The sequence below is a fragment of the Pleurodeles waltl genome, chromosome 5, assembly GCF_031143425.1.
Source record: "Pleurodeles waltl isolate 20211129_DDA chromosome 5, aPleWal1.hap1.20221129, whole genome shotgun sequence".
Lineage (NCBI taxonomy): Eukaryota > Metazoa > Chordata > Amphibia > Caudata > Salamandridae > Pleurodeles > Pleurodeles waltl.
In genome coordinates, this window is record NC_090444.1 from 1,749,737,517 (window position 1) to 1,749,752,841 (window position 15,325).

The 15,325-nt window shown below is 45.4% G+C and overlaps 1 protein-coding gene across 1 annotated transcript in view; it reads right to left on the minus strand.

Annotated features, from left to right (window-relative positions):
- The window catches only part of PKHD1 (PKHD1 ciliary IPT domain containing fibrocystin/polyductin), a 1,684,711-nt gene that overhangs the window by 1,278,447 nt on the left and 390,939 nt on the right, over positions 1–15,325 (minus strand). The window contains exons 25-27 of the mRNA XM_069236642.1: positions 13,569–13,691; positions 10,152–10,257; positions 4,801–5,079 (exon numbers count right to left, since the gene is read on the minus strand). Coding sequence (XP_069092743.1) covers positions 4,801–5,079; positions 10,152–10,257; positions 13,569–13,691 — 508 coding nt within the window. The remainder of the gene's footprint in view (positions 1–4,800; positions 5,080–10,151; positions 10,258–13,568; positions 13,692–15,325) is intronic.

The window sequence follows — 15,325 nt, forward strand, 5'->3', positions numbered from 1 at the left end:
TTGGAGGAGCCCCTGTGCGTGAGTCCATAGGGGTGAGTGATTGTTCAATTCTTGACACATCAACGGAAAAAGGCTCTCAGGGTGGAGAAAGTGGGAAGGAGCAACAGGGAAATAACACAACTGGGGGCGAAAGGGGATCCAAGGTAACAGGGGAGACTGCAGAGTCAGACGACAAAGAGGGTGCTGGACATAAGAAGCGGCTTCCATATATGGGTTTGGCTATGCCTTTGGGTTTGCATGTTGTGGATAAAACGAAGAAGACAATATGGAAGCATGAGTACGTGGACGTGTTTAAACCCTTACACAGGGATATCCAAGCCAAGGAGGGCTTCAAAGAGGAGGAGTGGGGGCTAGCACGGAGACCAAGGGTTCCAATTACAATGGATAATTGAACCTCAGTCTTTTAGATTTTCGCAAGTATATACTGCGAGAAGTATCCAGATAGGGCCATTGCACTTTTCAAATATATGGATATCATACGGAAAGCGCAAATGCACTTCAGGGGTTTTGCCTGGTTGAGCTATGATGAGGAGTTCAGGGCCCAGGTGAGTGTCAATTCTGATAAGCCATGGACGGATGTAGACTCAGAATTATGGATGCAGTGGATGGCGTCGTCGCAGTCCACGGCATCTACGCATACTGCCAGCGGCCTGCCCGTAGTGTACAAGCCGTTTCAGGCTCGTCCCACCAAAGGAGGGGCGGGTGTGGGTCAGTAAACCCCGACACCTACGACGGGAGCGTGCTGGAACTTTAACAAGGGTTTCTGTTCCAGACAACCATGCAAATTTAAACACGATTGCTCCAAGTGTGGGGGCCGTCACCCCCATCACGCAATGTTTTTCGCTCTCCAGCCCAAAAGAGCAATGGAGAGCGTCCAAAGGTAGAGGCATGCAGGGCAATCTGTACCAAAGGGCTCCTATGCCAAATAAGCTGGATTTTCTCATACCCTGGCTCCATACATATCCCGACAGGGCCACAGCTGTTAAGCCAGCAAGGGTTTCCAGGAGGGTTTTCGGCTCAGCTATCAAGGTCCGTGTGTGAGGCGGTGTGCAGACAACTAGCGGTCTGCAAAAGAATTGCCACAGGTGGTAAGGAGTAAATTGGATAAGGAAGTGTCACTGGTCAGAATTGCAGGGCCTTTTTATGACTGGCCGAGTGAAACGCTTATGAGCTCCCCGTTAGGAGTAGTGCCAAAGAAGGCTCTGGGTGAATTTCAGCTGATCCACCATTTGTCATGGCTGGAGGGCACATCTGTCAATTATTTCATTGCATCCGAGGACACCAGGGTAGTTTATGCATTGGTGGATGATGCCATAAAACTGGTTAGAGGGTGTGGCAGTGGGGCAGAATTGGCAAAGTGTGACATCCAATCAGCTTTCCAGGTACTGCCCATACACACAGAAGATTTTGACTTGTTGGGGATGCAATTTGAGGGGGCCATTTACATGGACAGGGTCCTTCCCATGGGTTGTGCTATATCTTGCGCCCTGTTTGAGGCATTTAGCACTTACCTGCAATGGGTTTTCGTCAAAGTGAGTGGGCATTGTGCGGTGACCCATTGCTTGGATGATTTTCTGTTCGTAGGGACGGTTGCTTCGGGGGCTTGCGGGAAGGCTTTGTTGGCCTTTCAGGAATTGTCATGACAAATGGGGGTGCCTTTGGCTCCGAAAAAGACCGAAGGACCACTGTCAGTCCTAACTTTCTTGGGCATCGAGCTAGATTCCCTTACCTTGACAGCCAGACTACCAGCGCAAAAAGTCAAAGAAATGCTTGAATTTTTAGGCACTGTGAGGGACTCCCGCAAGATCGAGCTGCGCACTGTACAGAAACTGCTAGGTTACCTCAACTTTGCTTGCAGGGTAGTCAGGGGCGGCAGGACTTTCTGTCGGAGGCTGGGCCTGGCTATGTCTGGAGCAATACTGCCACACGACCGAATACGAGTGTCAGTGGGTTTGAGAGAGGATGTGAGGGTGTGGGAAACTTTCTTGAGGCATTTTAATGGGGTGTCTATGTTTTTCTGTGAGGAAGAGACAGTGTGGCAAGTGCAAATCTTTTCAGACCCGGCAGGGGCCAAGGGTTTTGGGATCTTCTGGGATGGCAGGTGGTGTGCCGAAACATGGCCGGCAAAAGGGATACAACAGGGGAGGAGTATTGCCTTTTTGGAATTTTTTCCCCTCCTGGTGGCAATGGCAGTATGGGGCAGGAGCTAGCGAACAGAACAGTGCTTTTCAGGGTTGACAACATGACAGTCGTAGAACTAGTCAACAGACAAAGGGCAAGGGACCTTAGGGTTTTGCGCTTGTTGCGCCAGTTTATGCTGCAGTGTTTGTCATTGAATGTAGTTTTTAAAGCTGCTCACATACCAGGGGTATACAATGAGATTGCGGATTCCCTGTCTCGTTCACAGTGGCAGCGTTTTCACAGCTTGGCACCAGGAGCCGAACGGAGCAAGACTGCGGTCCCGGCAGACATTTGGGAGTGGGGGGGCATGATGATCACAGGGCTAGTGGAGATGTCCTTAGCGGAATCCACTCGGCAGAGTTACCGGCTGGCATGGTTGGATTTTCAATCATTTGAGTTGTTTTCAGGAAACTTTTGGCTGCAGGATGGTAAACAGTTAAAGCAGCGTGCGTTGCATTTTGTACTGTTCATGATACAAAAAGGTTTGTCACCGGCGACAATTGGCGGTAAACTGGCGGGGATTTTCTTTCACGGGAAATTGTTTTTCGGTCAGGATCCAGCTAGAGATGACTTGTTGGGTAAGATGTTAAAAGGCTGGGGCAGGGGCAGATCAGTGGAGGGTATGGCGGCTAGAGAACCTATTGGTTTTGACTTGTTGCTGGAGTTGTTGCATGTGCTGCCAGTGTGTTGTGCGGACAATTATGAGTTGGCATTGTTTCGCTTATGTATGGTGTGGATGTTCTTTGTGCGTTCCGTGTGTCGGAATTGTTGGGGGTCAGGAAGGACGTAGGGGTGCGATTTAAGGAGGTTTGCCTACATGGAGAACGGTTAGGGATCTGGCTTAGACGTTCTAAGACTGATCAGCTAGGGAAGGGGAAATGGGTGTGGTTGTAGAAAGGGGGCAATGCTCTGGCTTGTCCAGTATTGGAGTGGATGAGTTTTCAAGGTTTGAAGTTTTCCCCGAGAGAAGCAGGGGTGTTTGTACATAAGTCTGGGTCCAAGCTTACGAGTTTTCAGTTTCTACACATGTTGAGGATGGCTCTGGGGCAGACAGGCCGTCGGGTTATGGATTTTGGCACGCATTCGTTCAGAATCGGGGCAGCTATGGCTGCTGTGCATTTGCGTTGGGACTGGGCAAAGATCAGGGTGATAGGTCGTTGGAAGTCGAGGTGCTGTGAGCGTTATGTGAGGCCATGAAGGTCTGGTTAAGGGCAGCAGCGGTTTTCTGCATCGGGGGGTCCAAATTTTTTAAAACATGTTTTACAGATCTTTTTTCCTTTCCAGGAGATGCATCTGGTCCATCGAATGGCAAGATGGTTACATGGCTTGTAGGCCATTCCTTTATCCATTGGGCAGCAAACTTTGCAGAAAAACAAATTTACGGTCGGGCCTTGGGACTTTCCAGTAGCCGACATGAGGTTTGGTGGTGGGGGAAAAGCGGCATGAGGTGGGGTAACCTGCTTCCTTTCATTACATCTCACTTGTCGAATAGGGGGTGTCCTGATTTGCTAATTATTCACTTAGGTGAAAATTATCTGGTAAAGCTGTCAGGACTCACACTACTGCAACATATGCAGAGAGACTTGGAACTCATCAAGCAGAGGTTGCATGGCACCTGTTTGGTATGGACGGAGTTTGTACCTCGGCGAGTGTGGAGAGGGGCAGTCAAATATGGAGCCATGGAGCGGGCTTGCAGGAAGCGCAACAGAGCTATGAGGGTTTTTTGCTGGGCGCAAGGGATAAAGATTTTGAAACACGAGGATATAACAGAGCAGGACGAGGCACTTTTCAGGGCCGATGGTGTACATTTGTCAACCTTAGGGAACGCTTATTATTTGATGGAATTGAGGTTGTTGGTGGGGGATCAGAGGGGTGAAAGCATGTGGGTCAGAGATTGGGAGTAAGACAGTTACGTTTCAGTAGTTTGTTTTTGATGGGGGGGGCAGCAAAACGCCAAATGGGTTTGTGCTGGTTGACAGTAGATTGGGGAGGGTGGTGAGTCAGATGCGGGCTTGGCCACACTTCCAGGGAATAAACAAGCAGATGAAGGCTCTGAGTGGGGGTACGCATGAACCAAGTGGGGCTTGAAAGGAAAAGGGGAGTGTGTAGGGAAATGGAAGCGAAATGAGGGTCTGGAGTGGAAGGATGAGCGAGGAGATGTTAAAGGGTGGGGTGTTATTAAAGTTGGGGTTTTGAACCGAAAGTTAAGGTTATGTTATTGTTGCAATCCTGTCCTAAATAAATGACCTTTTACACTAAACGGTTGTCACTGAATTATGTCCCGAAGTGAAATATTAAAATTGGGAGTCATGAGAGGATCCTTGAATCCGGTGGTGGAGCAGACACCAAATGTTTAAACTGTTGACTATTGATGCTCAAGCATGGTTCTGAACATTATCAATGTAAACTGTTTCTGGCTTGGTTCTTTCCATCAGACCACTACCACCATACTGTAGCCTTCTCTGGCCCTGCAGCAAACCCCGAAGGCCATACCTTGTCAGTCATACGAGGTAGTTACGTTTTACCTAACTCCAGTTAATCTTATTAGCTTTGCCCTCACCGCTAAGCATCTTTAATCAATCAAAAACTGAAAGTAAAAAGGATGCTGCTGGAACAAACCTGTTTCTGGGCCTGTAGAAGGGTTGATGGTGAGAATTCTCGGCTCTACTGTCAAGAAAATATTTTCACCGCTGCTGTTCACTGCAGAGCCACGCGGGGTCACTTGCACAGTGACTGGGTAGGTTCCTCTCGGTGGCATTGCTGATGTCGAACAAATGATTCTTGTTGAATTTGCTTGGAGGATTTTGCAGTTTGTTTGGTTGATCTGTACGGACACTTCTTGACTCTCGTTGGTGAAACCGGATCCAGTGACGTAAATGGTCACTCGGATTCCATCATCTTTAAAAGATAAATTAAAGGTCAACTCTTTACCGCAACAATTTACATACTCTCATAAAACAGCATAATTGCACATTACCATTTTAAATCTAATTCTCAATATATTTAGATGGAAATCCTAACCTATGAGCAATTTTTATTGAGAGGTTATACCATGCACAATGTTGGCAGTGATGTTCTTGATTTTGTCCTTGGTGATGGCACGTGTGATACCATTAATAATGGCGTCAATGACTTCATTTGGGATGTCAGCAGTGAGGTCAGGTGCAGGGCCATAGGCAATGAAATGCGACACAATTAAAGATGTGTATGAATCGAACTAAATCGCTTCCTTATTTTGATTTATGGATAGGAAAATATTAACTATAGCTTGCGACCTAGTTTTGCATAATTGATTTATGTGTGTTGCCTCCAAGTTAAGAATCAGGACCAAAGATGTCAGTAGTAATGAGCACAGAACAGCAAGTAACTTCACTTTTTGCATTCAGCAGGAGGGTAAACATGGCTGCTGCAATATCCCATCTGTGATGACTTGCGGTGAGGGTTTTGGTGACACGCATAAACGGCTGTCTGATGAGGACAACAAGCAGGGCCGGACTGGCCGCAGCGGGCATCGGGCGTTTTCCCAGTGGGCTGGAAGGGTGGGGGCCGGTTTTGTGACTGTGGTCTGGTTTTGCAGAAGTGCTGCAAACTCGGCCCCAAAACAGCAGCAAGCTCGCATTTTCACACCACCTAGGAGGTCTTAGAACTGTGCATTAGTACCTTGCCATGCAGTTTTAAGAACTCACTCTGAGTACTAAGGTACAGTTGCCAGGACTTCTTTGGGTTCGTAGTCCGGCCCTGACAACAAGCACCAACAACATCCTGTGTCAGTTTCATCAATAGCATTAAGGTCATAGCAGAAATACTGCTCTCATGGTGAATTACTGTCAACAACCTGCACGGATGTGTCTGTTGGTTGACCAAACTTGACACAACCTTGCTTTTATGTAGTTACTATAGTCTGTATCAGTTTGGGTTAATTATGTTCTACACAGTCAAGCCACAAACTAAGCATTCCAGCATGAGTCTCATCTAGATGTGACTGTCATAGATAACTGGAAACAAAAAAAGTAATAGTTGAATGTTTGGCTTTATCTCAGCCACTGCTAATTTCTGGTGGCCACATTCCACTCCATCATTTTTTAGCACGGCCCACTCCATTCAGAACCTAGGCATATACATAGCCTTGCTTCAATAGGAACCGTCCATCCTGAACTACCAGGCCAGGACGCCTCGTAAGACATGAAGTCTGAAGGGAGGGAAAGGAAAACTGCAGCGTGACCGTATATTAACCTATTATACTAGTGTTAGACCTGACATGCCTTAGGGTGGTCACCCCTAACTTTTTGCCTGCCTCCCTCCACTTTTTGGACTGTTTTTGCTGGCTTTTAGACTCTGCGCACTTTACCACTGCTAACCAGTGCCAAAGTGCATATGCTCTCTCCCTTTAAAAATGGTAACATTGGATCATACCCAAATGGACTATTTAATTTACTTATAAGTCCCTAGTAATGTGCACTGTACGTGCCTAGGGCCTGTAGATTAAATGCTACTAGTGGGCCTGCAGCACTGATTGTGCCACCCACTCCAGTAGCCCCTTTACCTTGTCTTAGGCCTGCCATTGCAAGGCCTGTGTGTGCAGTCTTACTGCCAATTCGACTTGCCATTTAAAAGTACTTGCCAAGCCTAAAACTCCCCTTTTTCTACACATAAGTCACCTCTAATGTGTGCCCTAGGTAACCCCTAGAGCAGGGTGCGGTGTGGGTAAAAGGCAGGACATGTACCTATGTAGTTTACATGTCCTGGTAGTGTAAAACTCCTAAATTCGTTTTTAGACTACTGTGAGGCCTGCTCCCTTCATAGGCTAACACTGGGGCTGCCCTCATACATTGTTGAAGTGGTAGCTGCTGATCTGAAGGGAGTAGGAAGGTCATATTTAGTATGGCCAGAATGGTAATACAAAATCCTGCTGACTGGTGAAGTTGTATTTAATATTACTATTTTAGAAATGCCACTTTTAGAAAGTTAGCATTTCTCTGCACTTAAATCTTTCTGTGCCTTACAATCCACGTCTGGCTAGGTTTAGTTGACAGCTCCTTGTGCATTCACTCAGACACACCCCAAACACAGGGTACTCTTGCATACATCTGCATTTTGAATGGGTCTTCCTGGGTTGAGAGGGTGGAGGGCCTGCTCTGACACAAAGGACTGCCACACCCCCTACTGGGACCCTGGCAGACAGGATTGAACTGAAAGGGAAACTGGTGCACTTCTAAGCCACTCTTTGAAGTCTCCCCCACTTCAAAGGCACATTTAGGTATAAAACAGGGCCTCTGCCCTACCACCTCAAACACTTGCTGGAGAACAAACCTGAACCAGAACCTGCATCCTGCCAAGAAGAACTGCCTGGCTGCTCAAAGGACTCACCTGACTGCTTTCTACAAAGGACTGCTGCCTTGCTGTGGGCCTGCTGCCTTGCTGAACTCCTGTCTTGCTGCAGAAGTGCTCTCCAAGGGCTTGGATAGAGCTTGCTTCCTGTTTCCTGAAGTCTCAGGACCAAAAAGACTTCTTTCTTTCAACTGAACGCCTTGTGCGCCGAAACATTCGACGCACAGCTTGCTCTGCGGTGAAAAATTCACTGCACGCTGATCCGGGAGACGCTGCTCGACCCCGCAAGGAAAAGATCGACGCAACGCCTGCGGTGCGACCGGAACTTCGACGCACGGCCCGTCTGGACAACGCTGCCCGACTTCCAGGGAGTAACGCGACGCCTGCCGTGAGGGGAGAAAATTCTACACGCAGCCCACCGGAACGACGCGCAGACGGATAACAAGCCCAGGATTCCACGCACAGACCCCGGGACATCTGGTAATCCCACGACCCACAGAAGGAGACTGTCTGCACGCCGGAAAATGACTCACGTCTTCCCCGCGTGAAAAATAACGACGCAAGTCCGTGTGTGAAGGGGCGAAACCGACACACACACCATTTTTCCACGCATCTCCTCCTCTGCGGCCCTTTGACGAGATTTTCCACTCCAAACCAGGTACTTTGTGCTTGAAAGAGACTTTGCTTTTTAAAGACTTAAGACACTTCATATCACTTTCCAGTGATATCTCTACAATTTCTTATTGCATCTTTTATCGTTTTGACCTACAAATACCCAGATAAATATGATATATTTTTCTAAGCACTGTGTGGTGTATTTTTGTGGTGCTATATTGTGTTATTGTATGATTTATTGCACAAATACTTTACACATTGCCTTCTAATTTAAGCCTGACTGCTCAGTGCCAAGCTACCAGAGGGTGGGCACAGGATAAATTGGATTGTGTGTGACTTACCCTGACTAGAGTGAGGGTCCTTGCTTGGACAGGGGGTAACCTGACTGCCAACCAAAGACCCCATTTCTAACAACTAGTATTGGAAAATCCCTCTATTTAACAATGGTCCTCACCGTGATAACCCTCTGTGCTGCGTAAATTAGGGCCTGCATCGAGTACTTCTCAGTAGGTAAGGCAGGAGCCCTGGCATTTTTCACTGATTGGAGTCAAACCACAATACTAATTTTGCTGATTCACAAATCACTAGAGGAGTACACATGGAAATTGATGAAATGTGTAGATTTCAAAACATGGTTGAGTGCTTTATGTATTCTGCAGTGGTTTGCCTGATCTCCACAAAGCAGAAGTTTGCAGAAGCAGGTATTTTCACTTGTTATATTTTTCTGTGAAGGAAAGTCCATTCCCCTGGTACTCTAAATACCGGGGTGCATAGTTTCCTCTACTGCCCTAAAAATACAACGATTCTCGCTCTTTGTAGGAGCTACATTCTAGTGCAAGTAACCAACTCTGAAACATTTGTGTATAAACAGAAACCTACACATTTGTTGGTGGATCGACCAGCAGATATGCCCTGAGCCTTGTATCTAGTCACAGAATTGCCATTACAGATAATCCGTCATACTAGTAGATTGTTCCCTGTAATGGGAAGCAGGAGACTGGATTTTCAGCTTGTGGTTGTGCATTGAGTATATATGATAAACATACATGCACAAAAACGCAGTGAATCAGATTCTTAGACAAGTTGAATCACATTAAAAACATAGAACTATGGTTCAATAAAATAAAAAAACAGCTATACATGAAGAAATATAGAATATTATTACCTAACACGCCTACACACTATTTTCATAGAAAAAACAACTATTACTCATGCGAAGAAGGACCTCGTATCCAGTGGCCTGGAGAGGCACACCTTGGGAGATACCACTCTAGGACATTTCAATGTGTGTGGTGTCTCCGGGCCATGTATCATCAGGTCTGCTAATACCAAAACGGTCATTCTAAGGCAGAGACGTCAGGAATTCTGTGCAGTGTTGCACTCCTCCCTGAGCAGAGGCTGTATGTGGCCTCTGCTCAGCCTCCTCCTGCACACAAGTGGAGGAGCTTCACATGATCCCTCCTGGTCCCCTTCCCAACACCTCCTCCTGACACCCGCACCACGAGCCTCCACAAAGTCCTGCATCCATTTACAACCCGGCCCAAGCCTGTTGCAGATGGGTGCAGATTTGGTCGCATTATTTTGGCTGGAATGAGGACAAATCACAGACTTGGGCCTGCTATTCATGTGTCCTTGTGTCACTCCCCGTTCCTAGGGCAATAGTTCATAATCGCTGGATTAAGGTCTGTGTATATTGGCAGGAATGGGAGAACTAAGGGCCAGATGTAGCAAAGGTTTTTACCCATTCTGTGTCTATGGGAAAAAGTGTTCGTACATATGGCCCTAAATGCGTGGAACTCATAATGAGCACCTAAGTGAATTAATCCAAATGCAAGGAGGCGTGGGAGCATCAATATTTACCACTACAGACTTCTTCATTAACCCGCCTTGCTACCCATCTAATAGTTTTACTGCTTTCACTTTCAATGTGAAATATTACAACGCATATCAAAAGGATTTGTGTAAGGTGGCCATTTGGTGCCGGGTTGGTTATGTTCAGTGATTTACCTTGTACATAAGTTGCATACCTGAAGAATATTTGATATCCGTGACTGTGGGAGTCATGTCTTGAAGATACTGAAAAGAACAAGAACCCGAACAGGTGGCTGGGATACCATTCACATGTACTGCAACCTGAATATGAGGAAAAGATACTGATTACTTCATGTTTACCACTGTTGGTACATGTAGGTAAAAGTATGCTTAAGTTTAACGGTAAGTGCATGACTCGTGCAATGTATATCTCTTTGTGATACCATAAACAGTACTCCACTGATGGCTTGTATGTTACCCACTACCTTTTCTGCATGGGCCAATTACCAGAGACTGATGTTCTTATACAGTGCTCTGGGGCCTTCAGACTAGGTTGCTCACTATATAAACACTTCTGTGAAATAAAATGTGTCACTTGAGAGTGATGTTCACTGAGGAAATGTGGTTCATTTTATGATGTGTTTGTGCAACCTCACCGTGTAATAAACCCGCAAACCTGTCTTGGGTCCGCTCGGGCTAATTTGTAAAATCTTAGCTCAACCATGGATATCTGCGGCTTCGAGCAGCCAGGCAAGCAACGAGTAAAATAAAATGTGACACAAAGGAAAGTTGACACCAATTTATAAAAATAGAAAAATAGATCTTACTTTTATGAATTTTTAGACACTTAAATAATCAAAAACCACCAGAGGGTGCCAAAGATCCAAATTATGAAGTAAATCGTAAATCAGAGCTTTTTCACTCTAATTGCAAATAAGCATTGGCAATTATCACAGTTTGCGGTTAGTTTGAAAATATTGGCAAACTTTTGTGAAATTGTGTTTGGTTTCTCTCGTCCATTTTAGGAGACCAACTCCAGATCAAAGGATTAATAATACAATGTATCACCATCCCTATTAATGAACACGTCCTGTCATTCATCTGGTGTACCTCTATTCAGATTAGTAGACTGTCACTCAAGGACTCTACGTATGTCGGTGGACATCATGGTTCATCATGGTTTGACCCCAATGTAAAATCCCTTGCTCTTACCGAACCTCCCTTGTCGGGCATCGCATTCAGCAGGCTGAGCCTATCTCTCCCTGTTTCAGGAAAAAGCTTATGTTGGCGGTCAAAGTAACTACCACAAAAGTGAACCATGTTTTGTGTTGCCTTGTGTTCCTTCCCTCTTGCTCCATCCCTGACGTGGGCTATCGCAGGGATGTGGAAGCAAAGCCCGATGATGAAGCAGGCCATAATCAGTGGGAGAGGGCAATTTTTAACATCTTAGTTGTGTCTGATAAATAGATAGAGGTTGTCTTTGGAGTCACCTATGGATTTTCCTTGTCCTGTGTGTGATAGTGACTCAGTGATTTGGGAGGGCGGACAAGGGACTTTTTTCCTCTCACCCCTCTTTTGGTGTGTAGACAGCAACTGGAAATGGCCACTGGCTAATTTGGGCAGGGGAGTGGGGCAACTTTCTAAAGCTGCCTTTTACTCAAGCTATATTAAATTTGACTTGGACATCACATTGGGTTTAATGTAACAATTGTTTTGAAAACTTGAAGTACCAAATTTAGTAGTACTATTCAGCTGTTAGCACAGCTGAGTAGTCAGCATACAATCCAGTACTTGCCAATGGAGCTGCTAGCCTTTCCACAGTAAAAACAACAATCTGAAGTTTTTACTGATAGGGCATACAAAAACACGTCCTACTTTTTAAAATACAGCACCCTGCCTTAGGGCTCGACAGGCCTACCTTGAAGGTGACATATATACATCACAAATGAAGGTCTGGACTTTGTCATTAGTTGACATGGCAAAATCGAGTTAGCACTTTAAAACTGCTCTACCAGCCAGAAATGGCAGTCTGGGAAGACATGTTTTACTTTGTCACACTCGTGGTGGTACTGCAATTGTTGCAGTCCATAAATGACACTTTAATGTACAGGCCCTGGGTATCTCTACTAGGGAATTGTAAGTAGGTTAACATGCCAATAGGGTGTAAGCCAATCAAACATACACTTTTAAAGGTCAGAGCACTGACAAGGAGCCCCGGTTAGCAGGCCTCAGTGTACTCTCAGAGCCCCAAAATCAGGAGCATTAGCCCAAATCTTTGGGGTGATCGTGTAAAAGGAGGCATGTCCTTACAATATTTAAATCTCAGAGGAAATTCACATGTGCAAGTACTAGTGAAGGCACCACTGAAGGCCTCTTGTGCTTCCTGCAAATGTCACCATAAGCAAAAGTCACAGTTGCTGGGCATGTTGAAACCTCTATAATAAATTTTGAAATAAGCAATAGTTTCTGCTGAAACAAATTAAAAACACATTATCTTCAGATATATAGTGACAAAGACAGGCATCTTGATGTTAGCCTTTTACTGCATATTAGTGCCTGGTACACAAAAAGGTTAGTCTATACTCTTAGATTTACACATTCATACAAGGGAGTGCAGATGTATTACTTTCTGGAATTAACAAACATTCCCAGCAAAAACAGCATGGGAAGCTGCACCAGGTGCAGGTTTCCATGTGTATTCCTGGGAAGATAATGTGACATCCCTGTGGGATCCTATTCCAGCCATGTGGAGTTGTTCATGGTGGAGAAATCTGCAAAGGGATCACCTGTGCAAATTCACACTTCCTCTGTACCCCCCAAAAATCTGGAGATGATCCCTCCTCAGCCTGGAAACTAATATACACCAGTCCTTGGCTTGAGTAAAACTTCTACTCTTTCCAGGGTGGAAGGTGGAATGAGAGAAATTTGTAAATGCCAACAAACAACCATGTTTGTGGGCCTTCACAATCTTCCAAATCTAATCATGCCTTGGAAAGCAAGTTTTCATTTACATTTGGGGTGAATTCTGCACTCGTGTTGGAAATTTCCGCACACGTCAGTGCTTAATTTGTGCTTCTCGTTTCCGGTGCTGAGCACCAGCACTTATTTTTAAGGGCCGGAGCTTATTCTTCTGCCTCAAGCATTTGCTGCGAGCAAAAGACACATATGGCAAAGACGGAGGAAGAGAAAGTGTCACAATGGGAGAAAGCAGAAAACTGCCAGAGTGAGCTGAAGTGGCAGGGAATGGCTTTAAATGGATTGAAGAGGCCCGGGATGGGTTCAAGATTACGCTGCCTTAGTATTCCGTGTTATCAAATTTAATTGCAGCAGCCGCGTGTTTAAGAGGAGGGCTTTGGGCACCGGCACGTTAATGTCTTATGCCAGAAATACCATTGTGAATTCTTGCCAGGTGTAAGGTTAAGTCCGTCCTGACCACGCTTACGACCAAATTTGCCATTGTGACTATTCCTCATAAAGTCTTGGCATTTTTATTGCAAATGTATTTAGAGTTTGTATTATATTTAGCCCTCTATGTTTTAGCACGCACTCTTCTCCTTTATGTTTCATAATGTAAGTACTGTCATCTGCACATGTATGAGTTCGTAACGGAATGATGCATGCCATGTCCTTACCTGGGGAAGCTCATTCGCAGTTGCCAGCATGTCGCCAAAGATTGGCGCAAGAAAAACTCCACCATCATAAATAACACGAGATGTGACTGTAGGGTCAAGGCCAGTGAGGTTCTCATTAAACACCTGAAAATAAAAACAGCAAGACAGGTAAACTTCTTCAAAACGCAGATGTAACTTGAACTATTCAGTGTGCACGAATCCAATTCTCAATAAAAGCACCTAAAATGTTGATGTGTTTAAAAAGTAAAACTAACAACGCAATAGCAGTACTATAATATACATATATTAAAAAACCTAGATGTAGCCTAATAATACTGCACGTCACACAATATTAATTTTATGACATGAAAACTACAGAGCATGTTAATGTTCCTGGTACTAGGGTTCAAGACACGCAGTAGAGGGATCAGACATTTATCCACTTGTGTTTTGCCTTCTGCTGGTCACTTTTTTTCTGCATCCCCACCAACATAGTGTGCATGAAGGTTCCACATTTGCTCCTCTTCTCTGTTCCTTAAACCACGCGCCTGCTGCCTCTACAACGTCCTTTTATTGGACTTTACTCTGTGTGACTGTTTTCAGATGTTGACCTTCTTTCCAACTTTTAAGAGCATGCTACACACTAACAATACCACCTGTAATAGCCTAGTCATTGTTCACCACAGCATGTTGCACTCACTAATCCTAAGCAAGGAAAGCAGAAACAGATCTTACATTCTTTCTGCCACTCTTCCAGTCTTCAGACATCCTTCATGGATTTCCCCTTCTAAACTTCCCCTTTCTCTATCTGCCCACAACTGGGATTCAATGTGTGACTCTTTTATTGTCATCTCTGTAGACCTATTTCCTCACGTGTAAACATCTCTGCGAAATATGCACCTCTGCCATTTTCCACACTCCTTCCTCATCTGGACCATGATTGTACTGTTTTAGTGGCCTTCTTGATTGTATTCCATCACTTCTTCAATCACACTTGAGCTGAACTGCCCAGGACTCCTATAAATTCCCAGCTAGTGTTTAGAGGCTTCAGACTCCACTCTCTTCTCTTGTCGTCATGTCTCATTCTGTTGACTACCTTTCCATGCTCCGTGTCAGTTATGCCTCTTTACTGTTGGCTGCTACGCCCAACCCCACTTATTGATCCTCTCTCATCAGTGTCATTCTCAGGATTTTTGGGGCCCCAGGCAAGAAATATTTTGGAGGCCCCTATTCAGAACAATGTTCAATTGCTCACTCATTTTCACTTAATTCAAGGCCTCAGAGTTAGTGAGTTTGAGAGAGTTGGAGTAAAGAGCAGGGGAGAGGGGCAGAGAGGGGTGTGGAGATATTGATTTGATTCCCTCCCCCCAGTGCCTTGAGACCCTCATGGGTGAGTAGCCGCGCTTTACAAATATTGATTGATTGATTGATTTGTGAGGTAGAGAGAGATGTGATACACCAACATACATATAGAGAGATAGAGTTAAGAAAAGTGAGGTAGAAAGAGGCGAGAGGTAGAGGGAGGGACACGGAAGACAGCAGGAGGAAACAGTAGGTTAAAGGGAGGTGGACAGTGAAGTAGAGAGGTAAAGTCAGACGGGGAGAAAAATGATAGCACAAGCGAAAGGTGAAGGACAGAAAGAGATGCAGGTAAAAAGGTGAAGCGTGATGACTAAGGGATAGGCAGAGAGAAGCAGGAGTAGGCAGAGAGAATTGGGGATGGAAAAAGAGAGAAACGAGAGAGAAAGAGAGGGAAGATGAAAGCCAATGAGGGAGAA